The following is a 21,773-nucleotide window of genomic DNA, read 5'->3' as shown; positions in this document are numbered from 1 at the left end:
ATAATAATAGTACAGGAGGAATATTAATAGGTAATATGGGAATACTGTGACATTTTAAATCAAGGGCTTGATCCGCCATAGATTTGGCAGTCTAGCCAACTAGGACTCCGAGTCCAGGAATCCATCCCCAAATTTATATGAAGGCCACTTTGTGGTTGGGGGTCCTAGCTTTACCTCCCTGCACCCTTTCTACCAACTGAATCACTTTAATGACCCATCTGTCTCAGCCTCAGATCCCTCATTGTAAATACAGGCCTTTTACAGGCTTGCCACAAAAGCATTGGGACAGTCTAAGTCAAGTGCAGACACCAAGCCTGGTATCGATACCAGAGGTGTTTGCTACTAGGTTCCTACCCTGAAGTCAGCTCCCCCCCCCCCCAATCAGCTGGCTCATTGGTGTCAAAACCAAGCCGTGAGGTAGGCTAGTTTCCAGAGCTAAGAATGCTGTTCCCGGGCCAGCATTACGGCTCAGCAAGAAAGATGCTTTCATGGTAAAGGCACGCGGCCTGGGGCCTGGAGACCTGGGTCAATCCCCAGGACCCACACGTTGAAAACAGAGAACTGACTTCTACATATTGTCCTCTGACCTCCACATGTGTGCTAAGGCACATACACATACCCTCAACATACATAAATACATGTTTTGTTTTTTAAAAAAGAACGCTCATCTGCGTCCATCACCAGAGGGGCTGTGGAAGACAGGCCTTCACAAAAGCTTTAGCTCCGTTCCGCTCTTGTCTCCTTTCAGATCATTGCAGCCCAGGAGGAAATGCTGAAGAAAGAACGAGAGCTGGAGGAAGCCAGGAAGAAGCTGGCCCAGATCCGCCAGCAGCAGTACAAATTCCTCCCCACAGAGCTGAGGGAAGATGAGGGCTAAGACACCCCCCATGCTGGTGAGCCCCAGGAGGTGGTTCCTACTCCCCCAACAAGAACTGGACATACTGGTGTCCCCCAGAGCCAGGAACTTCCTGGAAACTGCTGGCCCTCCACCGGAGTCTGTCTCTCTCAGTCCTCAGTCCCGTCACTATCAGCTGCATGATCATGGTCTCACACGGTACAGTGTCCCACCCACAGCTCTTCCAGCTCCCCTCACGCCTCGCTATATCTCAGGACAGAGGGCGCATTTCATGGACTGTTACCAAAAAAGAAAAGTCAGTATTACGTTGTTCTCAGACACCTGTACTCCGTGTCCTCTAAGACTGCTCCAGGGCCTCTTTGTGAAATCACACTCGGGAAAGAACAATGCTAATAACGGCTCACAGGAATCATCAGTATCATGGACATAGAGATTCTCTCTCTGGAGAGAAGACAGCTGGAGTTGGACACTGTTAATAAAGCCAGAAACACTCCCAAGTGAACTCTGGAGTCACAGAGGTCTGTGTAAGTGTGGGGCACTGACTCACCCACGGGGGAGAAGATCCCCTACCCGTTTGCACGCTTTTCTCGCCTCAGTGTGTAAGCTCCTTGTACAACTACACCCATCTTGTATTCTGTGGCCCAGAAAAATGGAAGTTATTTTTTTTTCCCCCTTCCATAATCCAAAGGGCAGAGTTGTGGAAAGTGGTCAGGGTTAGGTGGGTAGGGGCCGGAATAAAATACTGGGCTCCTCACTCAGCAAAGCTGTTTCAGTTTATGCAGACACACACATGGAGACTATGTCCCTGATGGATCTCAGTGCAGCGCCCCCTGGAGGAAGAGTCAGGTAGCATTTAGGAAGGAGGTTCCCATGTTCGAGCCCTATTATCAGTTTCTGTGCACTTGAGAGGGTCCAAGTTCAAGAAGGAAAGTTATTTGTTTAGAACTTTGACCTTTGATCTCAAGGGGGCATTTCCCACCATTTATCTTAATAATCCTAAAATCTAAATGTCCCCTCTGGTCATTGTGAACCTGTGTGACAGCATTGCTTGTTGTCACAGAAGTGTTTTCACAGTACATCATCTGGGTGCTGCCCTTTCAACCTCCCGATGCCTTCCCCTCGTGCCTTTCCTCTCAGGGCCCTCTTCTGGAGAGAACATCAGAGATCCCTGACTTTACATTTGAGTTGAGCCCCTGCCTAAGATGAGGGATGAGGGAGGGCCTGATACCAAGTACCAGCATGTTAATGAACTCGTGAAGAGTTAGCAGGGGCTTGCTTAGACTGTAGCTCAGTTGGTAGAGTGTTTGCCTGGTTAGCATGCACAAAGCCCTGGGTCCCATCACATAAACTCGATGTGGTGCCACAAGCCTGTAATCCCAGCACCAGGGAGATAGAGGCAGGTGGATCAGAAGTTCAAGGTTATCTTTGGCTACATAGTAAGTCAGAGACCAGCCTTGGCTACATAGTAAATTATAGAGAAAAGCCTTGGCTACATGAGACCCTGCCTCCAAAAGAGGAGAGAGAAGGAAAAAAGGCATATGGTCTTCAAGGCTAATGGCTGCTGAGGGCAGACTTTCTCCCCCTTAATGATATGATACCAGTACCACATTGTATGTTGGGCTCACCACTTCCATCCAGATTTCTACCAAAGAAGAAACACTGGTACTCTGGTCCTCCGAAAGGAAAGAGAGAATCAACCCTCGACCTTGCCAGATGAGGCTCCTCGAGCAGACTCTCCTGTGCCACAGCTCTAAAACATAATGAAATCCTGACACCTTCCCAGATGTGTAGAGACTTACACATGCTGCACAAAGGAATCCCTTTCACACAGGTAGAAGGATCTAAGTACGGTGTGAATGAAAAGCAAATGCAGGGCACACATGGAAGGACTGAGGCTGAGCAGGGCTGCTGGAGAGCCTCCATGCTGGGAGCCCTTGATGCTCATGGGAAAGCAAACCGCCTCGCTCACCCTTGTTGAGTGTAACTCTTTTTGTTTGTTTTGTTTTTCCCAGACAGGGTTTCTCTGTATAGCCCTGGCTGTCCTGGAACTCACTCTGTAGACCAGGCTGGCCTCGAACTCAGAAATCTGCCTGCCTCTGCCTCCCAAGCGCTGGGATTAAAGGTGTGCGCCACTTCACGCCTTTGCTGGGTACTATGCAAAACTATTAAGCCAAACCCCAAAGTTCATGATCAAGACGGTGATCTCACACAGTAGGACAAGAGGCTCTCCTGCAGCTGGCTCACCCTCTTCCTGTAGGATATGCTTCCAGGCAGCTAGCCCCTCACCCCTCCTCCTACCTGTCCCCTGCCACATTGGACATTCCAGGGGCAGGACAGATACCAAGTGTCTGTCCCTACCCCAGGGTGGTTTAAAACTTTCACAGAAGTGGACACAGGAGAAGACCTCTAACAAATGAAGGCAAGGGGCCATGAGGGGAGTTTCAGGACAGTGGGACAGTGTCCTCCTGTCTGGGGTGATGTGCACTAGGAACTTGGGAAGAGGTCGTTCTCAGGTCTCTCCTCCATGGTCGTGGGCCTACTTCGCACCTGTCCCTTGCTAGCCCATGCTGTGTCCATGTATGTGAATGTCCTCGTGGCTGGCTGATCTCTCCTCATTTCATAAACCAGCGGAAATGCTGGGCTACAGGCATTACTTAATGCTGCTGCTTGTGTCCCCAGAGGCACTGAGGGGTCTTCTGGCTCCTAAGGGAGAAAGAATGCAGATGTAGTGAATTGCAGTTTGGAGTAGTTTCAAGGCCCATGGCCCAAGGCCTGGAACATGGAATTCATCTGTGAGGGGGACTGGGAATGCAGCAGAGTGCACTCCTACCTCTGGTCCCGTGAGGGAGGCCAACATTGGGTGTTGAATCCTTACACTGATCTTCCTGTCCTGTGTTTCCCTGTTTGATGGTTAAAAGTAGGATGTGCCTGATGGCTGGGAAATTGCATTTGGTTTACTTCTGCCTTTCAGAGGTCTTTTGGTTTTCAGGATGCAAAAGCCATGTTTGGTCAGACAGCCCTGGGTAGCCCTTCCACTGGCCAGTTTGGGAGGTGGTCTTGAAGGTCATCATAAGCTGATACTTAGGACCTAGGCAGTCCTCCAGTTGGCGTTGGTGATTTCCAGAGGCAGCTGCCCTGGCTTCAGTTTGTGCACGGGCTTTCAGGGCTAAGCCACCACAGATCTGCTGGCGCACACTCTTCGTCCAGAAAACCCTCTAAGCCTCTTAGCACACACATCTGCTTGTTGTCTGAGTTCTCTTCCGGCTGGTGAGAGTAGGGACAGCTGAAACCAAGTGTTAAAAACCGTGTAACGAGGTGTGACGGCGAACATTTAGAATCCCAGCACTGGGGAGGTGGAGGCAGGAGAATTGCCAAGTCTAAGGTCAGCCTGGGCTGGGTAACAAGATCCTGTCTCAGAAAACCAACAGCTAATGGAAGTAACTTAGTGTTAAAATGTTTGCCTCGTAAGTGCTAGGCCCTGGGTTGGTTCCCAGCAACACACAGACTTTAACCAAAATGTCCCACCACCTAAAAGCATGTATTTATCCCCACCTCCTAAGCGGCCCCAGAACCAGAACCTGATGAAGGAATTAGGGTGGAGGTGGTAAGAGGTGCCACTGCACTTCCTCTTGTCTCTCTGGCAGGTGGTCCCCCAAATCTCCCCGAGCTTTGCAGTCCAGGGCTAAGGTAGAGCCTCTGGGAGCTAAAGCTTAAGATCTCAGCACTGATTGTATGCTCTGCTCAGACACCTAGAAGAAACGAACTCGGTGACCGCGCACACAGACAGACACATCTGAGTTACTGAGCAAGTTGCAAGGAACTGGAAGAAAATAGTTGCTTACAGGCTGAGAGGCAACAGTGCTCAGAGTCCTAAAAGCCAAAGAAAGGTCTTAGGGGCTATGCTGGTGGCCCAGATCTCACCTCACCCCAGAGTCCCTCCCACTGAGTCGGCAGCCTCCGCTAGGAAAGACATCCTCCACAAATCGCCTGACGTCACTGCTCCATCAGGGTGAGCTTGCACTTGATGTATTAAGTTGTGGTCATTTGGAATGAGCACGAGGAGGGAACTTCCAGTAGTCTCACAATACTATGAAGAAGGGCTGACACTTTTCTGTGAAACAGGCTAGGTTTTATCTGGTCTCCCTGGAACCCAGCTCACTGCCCACCAGGAGGCAATAGCATGCGAGCCCCTCTGCAGCCACATCTGTCAGGAGACAAGAAAGGGAAGCTCTGCCCTTGTCATAATGTTTAATCACATAAATTAATTTATCTAATCACATAAATTATTTTTTTTATTCATCAGAAATAAACTTTTAAAGGAATGAACTTGTGTGAAGGTTTCATGGCAATGGCGGGGGGTGGGAGTGGGGGTGAGGTGCAAAAAAGACAGAAGAGGGCATCTTGCTTATGGAGGAGAAATTCTGCCCTGAGCCAAACATCTATCTCCACAATAACCAAGGATGTGTGTGTGTGTGTGTGTGTGTGTGTGTGTGTGTGTGTACATGTATGGGTGGGAGACGGGGGTAAGACCAGCCCCAGGGTGCCACCCAATTCCACTCTACTTCACTGACCCAGAAAAATAGGCTGAGTAGGAAAATGTGGTCTCCTCCTTCCTCTGAAACAAATGGGCTTCTTGAACAGGTCAGCCCTTGCAGGGACCTTGCATGTCCCTCGAAGACTAAACACCTGAGCACAAAAGAGTGTCTATGAGGCACTGGACTTGTGGAGACCCACCACAGGAAGATTGATTAGGTTCATTTGTGACAGCTGAGGCCGAAAATGTCACCTCCAGCCTGTCTTCCTGTTGGAGGGGGTGGATCCTTGGCCAGAAGTCCTTGTTTTTAGGGCAGCCAGACTTAGAAAAATATGAAGCATTCCTAATCTGCAAGATGGGGGTGTCAAAGAATCACCATAGCAACCAAAAATGACCTTGGGATGAACACCAGTGACTGGGGGATACTCCTGAACTCACACACTCTGAGCCAGTTGGTAATAAAGCTTGCATATCTCTGACTCAATAGGAATGACAAAAATTAGGCTAGGACTGAAGACTGCTAAAACAAAAGTGAGATGCCTGAGGGGCAGACCAGGGAATAGGGTAAAAGGCTATGGTTGAGCCTCCTTAGTGCCAGTCCTGTGCCGCCAGACACATCCCTCAGTGCTCAGCAGCCCTAAAAAAGGCATATGGCCGTTCTTCAAAGGGACAGCCTAAGACTCAAGGGGGCAGGAAGTAGCTGAGCAAGGTTGGCTGCTGCCTATCAAAACTCACACCCTCTGTACACAAAAATCGTATCAGGTCAAAAGGCCACCAGTAACCTTGCCTGCAAGCCCTGGCACCTGCTGTGCCCAGGACACTGGAGCCCAACTCACATTCCCAGAGATGGTCACAATTCAGGGAAGACAAACCCTAGACTCAGAGAAATGGGAATAATAGGGTACTGCTCTGAAGGTGGGCAAGGCTTCCTAGAGGGTGTGGTCTGCCCGATTCCTATGCACTGGAGTTTCACAGCAGTGAAGGAGAGACACTTCAAGCTGTAGGGTTGTAAAGGCAACAGCCTGGGTTTAATGAGACAATGACTTAGAACAAGGAGCAATTCAGTGAGTCCGGGGCTTGGAGTGACAGGAGGGGAAGAAGTCAAGAATATACATCATGTTGGGGTCCCAGAATTCTCCAGGATGGGGATCCAGTAGCGGGAGGGAACTGCCATCAGACAGGCTGGCACAGGAACGCAGATGTGAGGTGGCTACTGACCCGTTACCCCTGTTTATTCCTCATAGCAAGACACACAGGTAGATATAAAGTACAGTGGTTTGAATATACTTGGCCCAGGGAGTGGCACGATTAGGAGGTGTGGCCTTGTTGGAAGAAGTATGTCACTGTAGGGTGGACAGTGAGACCCTCCTCCTAGCCACGTGGGAGCCAGTCTTCTCCTGTTTGCCTTCAGAACAAGAGGTGGAATTCCAGCTCCTCCAGCCCCACATCTGTCTGGATGCTGCCATGTTCCCACCTTGATGATACTGGACTGAACCTCTGAACCTGTAAGCCAGCCCCAATTAAATGTTTCCTTTATAAGAGTTGCCTTGGTCATAATGTGTGTTCACAGCAGTAAAGCCCTAAGACATAAGGCCAAAGCACAGAGAGGTAGAGAACTACTCCAAGTTCACTCACCCAATAGAGCTGGGATTTCCCAGTTACTCCGTTAAGATCCACTAATAAAGGACAAAGAGATTCAGGTTGTTTCTTCTAAAGCTCATGGTTTGCTTATTTACCGACTTTTAAAACACTTAATTCTTTGAGAATTTCATACAGTACTTATATATGGAAGGGGAAAGGCACGTGTGTGTGGAGGTCAGAGGACAAACTCTGATGCTGGCCCTTGCCTTCCTCTTGTTTGAGGCCAGGTCTCGTTCTCTGCTGCATACACAAGGCTGGCTGGTCCATGCAGAGCTCATGGTTTCACAGTCAGCCTGCTGAGATCCTCAATGAAAACCTGACGGGCAGGATGGAAATCAAACAGGCTGAGGTGGGGAGAGGACCGTGGGGCAATACATACATGAGGCAGAGCCTGGCTCATACTAGAGGCTCCTGAGCAATGAGGGATGTGGGGGTTGGGAGAGAGGAAAGACCACAGGACCATTCCATTCCATATATGTTTGTGGCAGGAAGGGGGCATCCAGAGGTCACTGACTAAGAACCTTCCTCTCTGCTGCTCAGCCAGTGATGTCTTCCAAATGATGCTCCCAGAATCCTACTTTGCCCCCCCTTTTTTTGACCATGACATCTTTAAAAAGTTGTGTGTGTGTGTGTATGAGAGAGAGAGAGAGAGAGAGAGAGAGAGAGAGAGAGAGAGAGAGAGAGAATGAATATGTTTAAACACACCACAGAGGCCAGAGAGCACAGGATTCCTTGGAACTGTAATTGCAGGTAGTTGGTGGTTGAGTGCTGCCTTACAAGAGTGCTTACAGGAAACAAATCTGGGTCCTCTGGAACACCTGTGTGCCATGGTAACTATGTGTCTGAGAGACATTCCCCTGGGCATTGTCATTTAAACATCTTTGCCCTGAACACAACAGAATTGCTTGCGCCATTTCCCCCAGAGTAAGAAAGCCTCTGGCATTGTGTTCCAGGGTGGACTGGGGCAAGGACAGGATGGTCTGTCCAGGGGCATTACCTAAGAAGGTCAGTACAAGGCCCAAACCCTTGGGACCATATTTAGAATTCCCCTTCAATTCTGGCTTCAGGAATTCTACAGCTTGGAAAAGGAAGTTTGGTTCTCCTCTGCTCCGAACTGTGCTGCAGAAATGCTCCAGGTTTCATCAGAAGGCTGATCCTCTTCCATAGGCGTGTGGGGCTTGGGTGACCCAAGGTGTAAAGAGATCCAGAGCAAAGCTGGTGGCTCTGTGCTCCCAGCACTCTGATGTTATAGGGATCGTTAGAGAAGCAGGAAGGAAGACGGAGGGCTGTCGTTACTTCAGCACCCGGGTCTGTAGAAAACATTACTTTCCTCCAAGACCTTAGGCTCTGGAGAAGTCAGTCCCACTTCCACTTGCTAGAAGGACCCAGAGTTTCAGAGAGGGACAGGAACTCAAGCTGCCCAGGAGATGGCTGGAGCTGCCCATCAAAGGCAGCCAGGGAAGCAATTGGCCAAGGTCGAGCTTTTAGCAGCAGTGGAGGATGTTTGGAGCTGTGGGGAGGGGGAGGAGAGAAAAATCATAAAAGGCTAAAACTGTAAAGTGTAGAAACGGAGATTGACAGTGCTAAAATGTAGAGTGTGGAGCTTCATCCCAAAGGGGAGAAGAGAGACGCGCAGGGGATCTCGCACCAGTGCAACTTTGCCCCACGATCTTCAGACATGCAGGCTTGACTTGTCAGGACAGCCCTGCCCCATGTCTTAGAAGGTAGCCATGTTTGCAGCCAGCAGCACAGTTGGCCAGCACCAGGCTGTTCCACAGGGGGCAGTGTGGTTCCATGGGACATTAGTAGAGTGTCCCTGTCTCTCTGGAGGGAAAAAAGTTTCTAGGAAAAATTTAAGAAGCAAAGTGTAGGTGAATATCTTTGTGTGTCTCTGGAACTTCTTGAGGGCTTGAAGACATCTGTGTGTGTCCAATATCTCCAGAGACCGTGGAATCCATGCTATCACACCAGTATTTTTATCCTTGGGGATTTTTTGGTTGGTGTTGTTTTAATTATTGTATGATCTAGGGACAAATGCTTTTGCAACCACACCTTGAATTCATCAGAGTCCTACTCTAAAATATCACTAGAATTATTACCTGCCTATGTTTCATCTTTGAGATAGCCTCTTCTAGGCCACAGGCAGGGGTCACATCGTGTTGCATGTAACCTCACCAGCTTCCAAAGCTATGAAATGGCTTAGACAGGATGGATTTAGTTTGTTGGTGACCAGTGTTTGAGGGCCCTCTGGTTTGAACTTTGAACACGCAACATAAGACTGTGCGTAAACAGTTACTGCCCACCACAGCTGTCTTGTCTTCCTTATTCACCTATACAGCCCCACCCTAGCTGTCCAAAACAGCTCCTCCAAAGAGTGCTTTGCTAGGAGTCCCTTCCGAACACAGCTTCGAAGAAACACAATTTGATCCTTAATATACTGGCACCTCTTTGTCAACTCTCACCACTGACAAAGCTGGAAGCTAGGGTCTATTAATGTTCCTATGGCTGTAACTAAACACTATGACCAACAGCAAATTAGGGAGCAAAGAGTTCTTTCCCTTTCACTTCTGGATCACAGTTCATCATCAAGAAGTCAGGGCAGAAACTCAGGAAAGGAATCTAGAGTCAGGAGCTGAAGCAGAGGCCATGGAGGAGAGCTGCTACTGGCTTGCTCCCCGTGGCTTGTTCGGCCTGCTTTCTTATAGTGTTCTGGATTACTAGCTTAGGATGGCAGTGCCCACAGTGAGCTAAGCCCTCCTCCATCAATTATATATCAAGAAATGCCCTATAAGTCTTCCCTATGGACCAATCATATGAAAGTATTTTCTCACTTAAGATTCTTTCTTCCCAGTGAGCCTAGCTTGTGTCAAGCTGACATAAAAAAATAGCCAGTACAGGATCCAACCCAAAGAAAGTTGTTACTGAAATAGAGAAAAGACTTCTGATGGTGTGACCTGGTCCCTAGAAGACGGTGCTCATGGCCTGGACCCACAAAGGGCCGTCTAGAAGAAAAACGGGGAGACAGAGAGAAAGGTTTCTTTAATAAACCGTGCAGGCACCTGGGCCATAGGCACTTGCAGTTCAACACCTCAGGCTTTCTTCCTTCAATGTCTGGAGACAAAGGAAGGAAGCAAAAAGAACACGTAAGAGCTTTGGGCTTCAGAGAAGTGACTTTGAGCAAGTTGCTTTCAAGACCGCTAGGAATCCATGATGAAGAGTTCTACTTAACTCCCCAGTTCCTTTCAAAATGGAGCAGTGCTAACTGGGGAGTTGACTGGAAGCTACAGGTGCTCTGGGTCAAGGAAGGTCTCGTTCCTCCTACTGGTGGGTGTTTGGCTGTGGACTTTACGTACACCCTGGTTCTTCTGAGGGGAGAAGAAATATCTGCTGGCGGTGTTGGACTCTCTCCCACAGCAGTGATGAATGGAAGTTCCAGCTTTAGCCTCAGGATTGAGTCTATCCCGAAGATGGCAGAGGGAAAACAGTCAGGACTCCAAATCTGTAGTGACCTCATTAACCAGCTTGTCTAACAACTGTGGGTAAAAAGACACACCTCTTGCTCCAAAGGGAGTGTTACAGTATGACTAGGTAATCCGTGTCTAACATGATCAAGTCTCTCCAGGAAAAGTCACAACAGGAAGTGAGAGGTACCTTATTCTGAACCACGCGTGAGCAACCATGGCCCAGGAACACAGATCCAGGCCACCCTGAATGTCATGTTCCACTGTGCAAGTAGTAGTCACAAAATGAAGGTGGTTGTAAGTCATTTGACTAAGATACCGCCACCAGGAAGGAGTGTTTGCCTCAAGCTATGCTATCGACAGGTGCAATAATTATCCCTGTAATGAGATACTGTACTTTTCCTTCCCAGAATTCCAAGCTACCACCACCACTACCTCTCACATTCCAATGTGGTAGCTTACCAGGCCAAAGTCATGCAGCTTTCCAAGTCTGAATCATTTAGAAAACTGTAACTTCTCTTCTTCTTTAAAAAAAAAAAAATCCTTTTCTAACAATGTTTTCCTTCATAGCTTGGGTTTCCCCAATACTTGGGGCTTTCTTACTCTTTCTTCCAAGCTCCCTTCCCACTGTGGGTTGTTTGTTTCCTGTCTTAGTAAGTGTTCTATTGGTGTGAAAACAGGCCATGAGCGTGGTGATGGTTTGAATGGAAATGGCCCCCATAGGCTCCTAAGGAGGGAGTGGGACTATTAGGAGGTGTGGTCTTGTTGGAATAGGTGTGGCTTGTGGAGTGTGCTAAATGTTGCCCTTTATAAGAGATGCCATAATCATGGTGTCTCTTTACAGCAATAGAAACCCTAAGATATCATGGGAATGTACCTTTCTTATAAAAGAAAGCACTTCACTAGAGCTTGCTTACAGTTTCGGAGGTTTATGTGGTCCTAGTGGAAGCATGGAGACATGAGAGCAGACATGGTACTAGGAAAGTTGAGAGTTCTACATCTGGATTCATTCATAGGCAGCAGGAAGAAAGGGACACTAGATTTGGCTTGAGCTCTTGAAGTCCCACACTTCCTCCAACAAGGCCACACCTTCTAATCCCTCTCAAGCAATGCCAATCTCTAGTGACCAAGCATTCAAATCTATGAGCCCGTGGAGGCCATTCCTATGTCACTTCTTATATGTCCAACCTCCCTGCCAGCTTACATGGCATGGCTTCTCCGCTCTATCCTCCTTCTCTGTCAGCTGCTGAGGTTCACAGCAGCCTGCCCTGGCGGGTGTCTTTTAGACTCCAGTACAATTGTCCTTAAAGTTGGGTTCGTTCTGAAATTCTTTCATTAATGAGATCAAGAACCACAAGAAGGGACCCCAATTTCCTCAGTATCAGTTTTACCTAATAGTCACAGAAGTGTTAGGTCAGATACAGTGGTTAGTAGACAATGGCTATTCTGAAAAGTAGAGACAACTCAAGATATAACTTAGTTCCTGATCTGCAACATACTGCTCTCCAATCAGGAAGTCTGCAAGACCTCTCACACGGGTGGGGCTTCTCGGGGAACTCCAGTCTCACCTCCATTCTTCCAGGCTACTCAAGTCCATTCCTGCAATATTTAAGCCAGCCCACAATGGTTTCTATCTCAGAGACTAGCCAGCCATATAGGGAAAGGCCTGCATTTGTCTACACATGAAGTACTAGGCAAAGTTTTGTTCCTCTTTACAGGAAAGCAATCTTGAAGGTGGGACCATTTGACTCAGTGGTTAAAGTACTTGTCAAGCAAGCATGAGAACCTGAGCTTGGATCCTAGTATTCCTGTAAGAACACACATCTGTGATCCCTGTTGTGGGGCGGGTGGGGATGACTAGAAGTCATCAGGGCTTACTAACCTAGTCTAGCCAATCAGTGAGCTCCACTTTTAGTGAAAGCCTGTCTGAAAAAAAATGAAAGTAGAGAGCAACCAAAGAAGACATCAATCCTGACCTCTGAGCTTTATATGCATAAGCACACATGTACACATGTACACACATACATACACACACACACACACACACACACACACACACACACACACACACGCGCGCGCGCGCGCTTACATAGCCAGTGAGATGACTCAGCACATAACACTTGCTGAGCAAGCCTGACAATTCAAGTTTGATCCCAGCACACAGTGGGAGGTGAGAACTGTTATGATTTAAGCAACAAAGTTGCACCATGCAACAGACTTGGGGGGGGGGGTGTTACTGGGGGGAGGGGCACACCGAGACTACCTCTGAGTGAGTGTGGAAGGGAGAGAGGGCGGGAAAGGTGTCACTGGCTTTTTATAAGGGAATATATCACATGCACATATAAGGAGGATATGTGACTGGTGGTGACAGTAGGAATGTGTCATACTTTCTCAACTAGTGATGACATAACCCACTGTCACTAGGTCCCTGAAGACAGCTAGTAGAGATACCTGATTGCTAACAAGGTCTCCAGAAAAGTTGTCCTCTGACCTCCACAAGCACTATAACATGAACACACACACATACTCCAAACAAACAAACAACAGGAAATGCAAACAAAGAAAGCCTTACTTCTAAGAGATACTTGTGCTCCTAGTAAATGCTGCCAGACTCATAGTAGGTCTTCAATGTTTAGAGGACTTCCTTTTTTTTTTTTTAAGATTTATTTTATTTTTTTAATTAGGTATGTGTGTGTTTATGTATGTGGGTGGGTAGGTGGGTGTGCACGCACACGCACGCACGGGCACCCATGGAGCTCAGAGGAATAGGATCCCCTGGATCTGGAGTCACAGGTCGTTTTTAAGCCACCCAATGTGGGTTTGGGGAACTGAACTGAGGTCCCCTGTAAAAGCAGTGCCTGCTCTTAACCACAGAGCCATCTCTCCAGCATTCTGTGCACATTTCCAATGAGATGTTGGTAGTAACCTGGGTTCAAGAATAGGGGTTTCTTGGTGGGTATGAGAACTGTCAACAGGCTCAGGGCAGACAGCAGAAGCAGCAGACAGCAAGGGTCCCAGCCTCTCCTGGACTTGGGGGCACAGGTTTTCCTGCTTCCTGCTATGTAAGTAAGCCTGAGTAAGCTCCAGATGTCTGTCACCTACAAAGCCAAGCATCTGAGGAATGTCTGGAATTTGGGGCATGTGGGGCGTGTGATGTGTGTTTTCTGTTCTTCACTGGGATGGAAATCCCTAGCTATTTTGTCTGGAGGCATCAGCCTTGACCTGAGGACCCCTAAGCTGAAGGTATGGGAGAGAGAAGAAATGCTAGGCTTCTGCCCCTAGGGCGGGGTGCTTCCATCCCTGTTTGAACTAGAAGAGTTGTTCGTTGGGGTGAGGGTGGGGCATCTTGGGACTGAAGGGAGGGGAGCCTTGGACTGCTATATGGGGAAGTCAAGCCCTTGGAATGGTAGGGTAGTTGTTCTTCTGCTTCTGTGTCACAGCTCCCTGTGAGACCTGGTGCAAGTTCTGACTGGGCAACCTTGGGCCGCCGTCTCAGTCCTCAGAACTTTTGTTTTCCTGTAACCAGACCCGTTTTATAATTGCTCTTGGAATTATGGAAGACGTGCAGCATTGGTGTTTGATAGCTAGCAGTCCTTTGAAGAATGAATTCCAGGCTCAGTCTGCTAGGGTGATATTGTTTTTTTACATGTTATTTATTTAGTATGTGTCACATGCTATGGCATGTATGTGGCAGTTGGAGGACAATTTGCATGAACTGGTTCTCTTCCCAACAATGGGATTAAACTCAGGTCAAGATTGGTGACAAGTCCCTTCTACCCACTGGCCATTTCACTAGCCTTCTACTAGATAATTTTAAAATACAATTTCTATCTTCACAGCTAACATTCATGGTGAGCATATAATATCCCAGCTGCAGTCTTAAGCATATTTTTAAATGCTGGCACATTGATCCCTGCAGTGTAGGCACTAACTCTTTCCCTGAGTCTGTGCAGCTGATAAATAATAGAACCCAGGCAGCCTGCGTCAGAATGTGTATCTATAACCAGGGAGCTCGACTGCATGTCAGTGGGGAGGGGACAGAGACATAGCTGTGTGCTGCCACCATCAACAGCCTGAGAAGTTCCCCCAGACTTTCATGGACCTGGACTCAGACAGCTTCAATACTCAAAAGAATTTCAAAATCAATTGGTTTACGATGAAGAGAAGCTGAAGAACTTATGGAGGCTATTTATTGTAGGCTGAAGTGTGAGAGACAAGAGAGATGCTCAGAAAAATGAGGAAGACAAAAACCTGTGTGGGGTCGGGGTGGGGCTTGGAAGGAAGATCTGCCCAGGGTGGGCATAGGCTCCTCGTGGGAATGAGTTAAGTGTCTTAGCATGAGCCTATACATCACTTGGGTGACTTTCAAGTTACAAATCAAAAGACTGCCTAGAAGCCCCTCACTGCCACTTTAATCTCCTTTGATAGATGAGATAGATAAGCAAGGTGATTCTGGAGAAGGAATTATAATCTGATAAAGTGGAAACAGGCTCTGTTAGGGTTGTTCACGGGGGTTTAGTCTGCGCTCCCCCGCCTCGCCCTGGCAAATGAGATTTCTGGTGAGATTTTCCAGAAGCTTAGGGTTTATGACTGGAAAGGGAGAAGGGCTTTGGGCAGTCGAATTGTCCTGCACTCTTGCTTCTTTGCTGCTGTATCAGTCAGTTCTCTAGAGGATCAGAACTGATACATTGAATAACTATAAAGAGGATTTATTAAAATGGCTTACATGTTGTGGCTCAGCTAGTCTACCAACAATGTCTGTCTAGCATTGGAAAATCTAAGAATGTAGTAGCTGATCAGTCCAGGAGGCCGAATATCTATCTCAGCTGGTCTCTAGTATATGTCAGAATCCCAAAGCTTTAACACCAGTGTAAGAATGAACTTGTCAGTGAAATGAGAGCAAGCAGGCCGAGACAGAAACCTTCTTCCGTGTCTTCTGTATGGGCCGCCAGCAAAAGGTGTGGCCCAGATTCAAGGGAGATCCTCCCACCTCAAAAGATCTGGGTTAAAGGTGGTTCTTGCCGCTTCACATGATTTAAGAAAAAGCCATCACAGGTGTTCCCAGCCACTTGGGAGTTTAGATCATCTCAGACGTGGTCAAGCTGACAACCAAGAATAGCCACACTGGCAAAAGCTTCAAAAATTACACACCTTACAGATGGGGGCACTCATACAAGGGAGTCCCAAAACCAATTCAATGTATACAAATTGTCAGCTTGTAAATGACAGAGCCCAGATCTGAACCCAGGCCTGCCACCCAATGCCTTTCACGGCCTCAGGCTTCCTATATACAGCCAAAGAGACGTCCTCAGACTCTAGAGGTGACGATGGATTTGATACAAAGGGCTTCATTTGTAACATTATAATGGTGTCAAATATAATGTTCAAAAAAATTTAAAACATGACTGCCATACAAATACCCAGTAAACATGCATTGGAGATGTATGTAACTTAGTGTGTGTGTGTGGGGGGGGGGGGATCAGCATGTCCAGATTCATCTAAAATATACATTAATGGTCATCATCAACGAGGAAAGAACTCACAGCATGGTTGTCTTACATGTAGCAAACCCATTATCTCTGTTTGCCTAGAACGCAAGAGGCATCTATACCATGTGGATCTGCTGAACAGAGGGTGTGGAGCAGCATGGACTCAATAGAGCAGAGCTGTATGAGATTTAAAACATGAATTGCTTATTTCTGGACATACACACACACACACCCTACCCCACCCCTGTTTACTATCAGGCAACAGTGAATTACAGAAAACTGAAACTGTTAAAAAAAAACAAACAACAACAACAACAAAAAACAACCAAACAAAAAACCCCACAGGCCATTGAGTTGTTCCTAGATGGAGAGGATCAAGCTTAGGATGAGAACAGCAGCCTCCAAGTTTAAATCACAGCCCATCAGACTGTGGGACCCTGTCAATCCCCATGCGCTGTGAAGAAGTGCTTTGAGGGCAGGCTGGAGAAATGGTTCAGTCATTTAAGTGCTTGACAGTCAAGCATGAGGGTCTGAGTCCATGTCCCCTGCATCCATGGACCCGTCCTCACACTGTGGGGAGGTGGAGACAGAAAAATCTTTGATTTTTGTTTTTGTTGTTATGGATTTTGTTTGTTTTGTTTTGTTTTGTTTGTGGATTTACCAGCTTAGAAGAACTGGTGAGGTCGGAGGGTTCAGTGAGAGACCCTGTCTTGAAAATTCAAAGTTGGCCCCCAAAGGTTCAGGGAACATTGTAGCAGATGGGTAGGAAGAGCAGGGTGCTGAGAATTGCTGTCTTCTGGACACGATGGCTATTGCTCTCATGAACTCACTCCATCTGTGGTTGCCTGCACAAGACCCACACACAGGCCAGCAAGATCAGCAAACATTCCCCAGGCAGTGCTCACTGGGCTCATTGGAGTTACCAGGGGAAGGTGTGGGGGCGGGGCAGGGCAGAGTGGTGAGTGGCAGAGGGAATATGTTTAGAGGGAGCGGTTTGACTGCCGTACAAAAGTGTGGGAGACCCCTTTCATGGCCACTGGATGATATGAGGAACACTGGGTACCCTTTTTGGGGTGTTAGCCTCCATAACAAAAGAATTTAAGAAAAGATGAAAACAGAAGCTGGAGGACAATTTTATAAGAGTCTAAAAGAAGAATCCCAGGGCAAGCAAGCTGTACAGCTCAGCAGCCGCTTCTGAGGAGGAGGATGGAGGGGAGAAGGAAGGAAAATAAGCCACGCCCTTTGAGTTAAGCCATAGTGGAAGTTGGTCATTTGGTGGGTGTATTAGTCAGGGTTCTCTAGAGTCACAGAACTTATGGATAGTCTCTAGATAATAAAGGAATTTATTGATGACTTACAGTCGGCAGCTCAATTCCCAACAATCGTTCAGTCACAGCTGTGAATGGAAGTCCAAGGATCTAGCAGTTACTCAGTCTCACGCAGCAAGCAGGCGAAGGAGCAGGAGCAAGAGCTAGACTCCCTTCTTCCAATGTCCTTATATTGTCTCCAGCAGAAGGTGTAGCCCAGATTAAAGGTGTGTTCCTTAACTCGGAGATTCAATCTTCTGGAATCCATAGCCACTATGGCTCAAGATCTTCAAACCAAGATCCAGATAAGGATCTCCAAGCCTCCAGATAAGGGTCACTGGTGAGCCTTCCAATTCCGGATTGTAGTTCATTCCAAATATTGTCAAGTTGACAACCAGGAATAGCCACTACAATCCACCCCTTGTCAACTTGACACAAATAATATCTCATGTTCACATGAAACAATAACAAGGTTGTAAATACGCCTAACATGATATAACTATCCCTCGTACAATCGCAAACGCATTAGTAAATTTACAATGGGCATTCATATTACTTTATAATCCTCGTTTCTGCAACTGGTTACGTGGCCTTAATTGGTATTTATAACTACCTTCCTCTACTACCCATTCTGTATTTCCTTCTCCTTCAGCCAGCACCTCAGCAGGTCTTGGCTCTTTTCCTGGAGGATTGACCCATACCTTCATTCCTGATGGGTCTGCGTCCTTTGTCATCCTGCTTGGATTAGGCTGTTGTAGTTTCCCATTGACTTTAATCACAGGACATGGTAGTACTAAGAGACGCCCTAAGGGATCTCCTACACTCCAGACATAATCTTGCTTACCACCATTGTGAAGAGGTAATCCAATTTCCCCATGGTAATCTGGATCTATCACCCCTCCTAACACTGTTATTCCTTTTTTAGCCTGTTGGTTTAAGGGCATTAAAAGCCCAAAATGACCAGGGGGAAGTCTGAGCTTCCAGTTCAATGGAATGTTTGTTGTAGCTCCTGGTAGGAGCACTCCCCTCTCTGGAGCCAAAACTTCTAAGCCAGCAGAACCTAGAGTTATGGGGACAGGAAGCAAAAATTTTCCTAGAGGGTCACTAGGAGTGATAGTAAGTGGAACTATTCCTTTTTCCACCCCTTGATTCCTGGACCCATGAATCCTGGCTATGGGTGAAACTGTTCCATATATCGAGCGCTGATTCAAAGCATATACTGCCTTCTGAAGAACTCTACCCCAGCCTTCCAAGCTGTTACCACCTAATTGGCGCTGTAACTGCGTCTTCAAAAGGCCATTCCATCTTTCTATCAGACCAGCTGCTTCAGGATGATGGGGAATGTGGTAAGACCAGTGAATTCCATGATTGTAGGCCCACTGTCGTACTTCTCTGGCTGTGAAATGAGTTCCTTGGTCAGAAGCAATACTGTGTGGAATACCATGACGATAGATAAGGCATTCTGTCAGTCCGTGAATGGTGGTTTTAGCAGAGGCATTACGTGCAGGAAAGGCAAATCCATAACCAGAATAAGTATCTACTCCAGTAAGAACAAAACGCTGTCCTTTCCACGAAGGAAGTGGTCCAATGTAGTCAACCTGCCACCAGGTTGCTGGCTGGTCACCCCGAGGAATGGTGCCATATCTGGGGCTCAGTGTTGGTTTCTGCTGTTGGCAAATCTGGCAATCAGCAGCAGCTGTAGCCAGGTCAGCCTTGGTGAGTGGAAGCCCATGTTGCTGAGCCCAAGCATAACCTCCATCTCGACCACCATGGCCACTTTGTTCATGTGCCCATTGAGCAATGATAGGGATGGCTGGGGAGAGAGGCTGACTGTCCACAGAACGGGTCATCTTATCCACTTGATTATTGAACTCCTCCTCGGCTGAAGTCACCTTTTGGTGAGCATTTACATGGGACACAAATATCTTTACATCCTTTGCCCATTTGGAGAGATCTATCCACATACTTCTTCCCCAGATGTCTTTCTCACCAATTTTCCAATTGTGATCTTTCCAAGTCCCTGACCATCCAGCCAATCCATTGGCTACAGCCCATGAGTCAGTGAATAATCGTACATCTGGCCATTTCTTCTTGCAAACAAACTGTAATACCATGTGTACTGCCCGAAGTTCTGCCCACTGTGAAGATTTCCCTTCACCTGTGTCTTTCAAGGTTGTCCCAGAAAGGGGTTGTAATGCTGCAGCTGTCCACTTCTGGGTGGTGCCTGCATAACGTGCAGAGCCATCAGTAAACCAGGCTCTAGTCTTCTCCTCTTCGGTCAGTTGATCATAGGGAACACCCCATGAGGCTATAGGCGCATGCTTGGCAGCAGATGGCATTGTAACAGGAGTAGAAACCATAGGCATTTGCGCAACTTCTTCATGTAACTTGCTTGTGCCTTCAGGACCTGCTCTGGCCCGATCACGTATATACCACTTCCATTTGATAATAGACTGCTGCTGTGCACGTCCCACTTTATGACTTGCAGGGTCTGATAGTACCCAGCTCATGATGGGTAGTTCAGGTCGCATAGTAACTTGATGTCCTATTGTCAAACGTTCAGTTTCCACTAAGGCCCAATAGCAGGCCAAGAGCTGTTTTTCAAAGGGAGAATAGTTGTCTGCAGATGATGGTAGAGCTTTGCTCCAAAATCCCAAAGGTCTTTTCTGTGATTCACCTACAGGGGCCTGCCAGAGGCTCCAAACAGCATCTCTATCAGCCACAGACACCTCAAGTACCATCGGGTCTGCTGGATCATATGGTCCAAGTGGTAGAGCAGCCTGCACAGCAGCCTGGACCTGTTGAAGGACCTTCTCCTGTTCCAGGCCCCACACAAAGCTAGCAGCTTTCCGAGTCACTTGGTAAATAGGCCTAAGTAACACACCCAAGTGAGGGATGTGTTGTCTCCAAAATCCAAATAGATCCACTAAACGTTGTGCTTCTTTCTTGGTTGTAGGAGGGGCCAGGTGCAATAACTTATCTTTCACCTTAGAAGGAATATCTCTGCATGCCCCACATCACTGGACTCCTAAGAATTTCACTGAGGTAGATGGTCCTTGAATTTTGGTTGGATTTATTTCCCATCCTCTGATACGCATATGTGTTACCAATAAGTCCAAAGTGGTTGCTACTTCCTGCTCACTTGGTCCAATCAGCATAATGTCATCAATATAGTGCACCAATGTGATATTTTGTGGAAGATCCAAACGATCAAGATCCCTTCTAACTAAATTATGACACAGGGCAGGAGAGTTAATATATCCTTGAGGCAAAACTGTGAAGGTATACTGTTGGCCTTGCCAACTGAAAGCAAATTGCTTCTGGTGGTCCTTATGGACAGGTACTGAGAAGAAGGCATTTGCCAGATCAATAGCCGCATACCAGGTGCCAAGAGATGTGTTAATTTGCTCAAGTAACGAAACTACATCTGGTACAGCAGCTGCAATTGGAGTTACCACCTGATTTAGTTTTCGATAATCAACTGTCATTCTCCATGATCCATCTGTTTTCTGCACTGGCCAGATAGGAGAGTTAAACGGAGATGTGGTGGGAACCACCACCCCTGCATCTTTCAAGTCCTTGATAGTGGCAGTAATTTCTGCAATGCCTCCAGGAATACGATACTGTTTTTGATTCACTATTTTCTTTGGCAGAGGCAACTCTAAAGGCTTCCATTTGGCCTTTCCAACCATAATAGCCCTCACTCTACAGTTCAGGGAACCAATATGAGAATTCTGCCAATTTCTGAGTATATCTATCCCAATTATACATTCTGGAACTGGGGAAATCACCACAGGATGTGTCCGGGGACCTACTGGACCTACTGTGAGTCGGACATCAGTCAAAACTCCATTAATCACCTGCCCTCCATAAGCCCCTACTTTAACTGGAGGGCCACAATGTTTCTTGGGATCCCCTGGGATCAGTGTCAACTCAGAACCAGTATCCAGCAGACCCCGAAAAGTCTGATTATTTCCTTTTCCCCAGTGTACAGTTACCCTTGTAAAAGGCCGTAGGTCCCTCTGGGGAAGAACTGGAGAAAGGGTAACAGCAAAACCTTTGAGTGTCTTATCAAGATCCTTCCTCAGCGGAACCTGGCCACCCCTTCATTCAAGGGGTTCTGGATCTGCAAACTGTCTCAAGTCTGGAAATTGATTCACTGGCCGAGATTGCTGTTTACCACGATCTAATGTAGCCTTTCTTTCATTTGGCTGTTTACCACGATCTAATGTAGCCTTTCTTTCATTTGTTTGAGAATTTTTCTGCTTATACAGATCAAACAAATATGCAGTAGGCTTCCTATGTATTTCATTCCTGGAAACACCATGATTGGTTAGCCAGTACCAAAGGTCCAACCGAGTCATGCCATTATAAATTTCACCTCTCCTGTGCTGACCATTACTGGGTATGTTATTATAAACATTCTTTTGTCTACGCTGTCCATTATAATAACTAGAATCACCTTGTCTCGGGCGATTCAATGCT

The 21,773-nt window shown here is 47.2% G+C and overlaps 1 protein-coding gene across 9 annotated transcripts in view; it reads left to right on the top strand.

The window, feature by feature from the left end:
* Tln2 (talin 2) overlaps positions 1 to 5,182 on the top strand; it is a 416,961-nt gene extending 411,779 nt beyond the window's left edge. For 8 of the 9 annotated variants that reach the window (XM_011242813.3, XM_011242812.3, XM_006511438.4 and 5 more), the window contains one exon: positions 749 to 5,178. In XM_011242813.3, the coding sequence (XP_011241115.1) occupies positions 749 to 877 (129 nt within the window). In that variant the 3' untranslated portion in view covers positions 878 to 5,178. Of the gene's footprint in view, positions 1 to 748 lie in introns of all 9 variants that reach the window. The other variant, NM_001081242.2, reaches the window with a different exon arrangement.
* The last annotated feature ends 16,591 nt before the right edge of the window (positions 5,183 to 21,773 follow it).

Source organism: Mus musculus, chromosome 9, assembly GCF_000001635.26.
Source record: "Mus musculus strain C57BL/6J chromosome 9, GRCm38.p6 C57BL/6J".
In the NCBI taxonomy this organism is placed as follows: Eukaryota; Metazoa; Chordata; class Mammalia; order Rodentia; family Muridae; genus Mus; species Mus musculus.
This window is presented reverse-complemented; position numbering and strand designations above follow the sequence as displayed.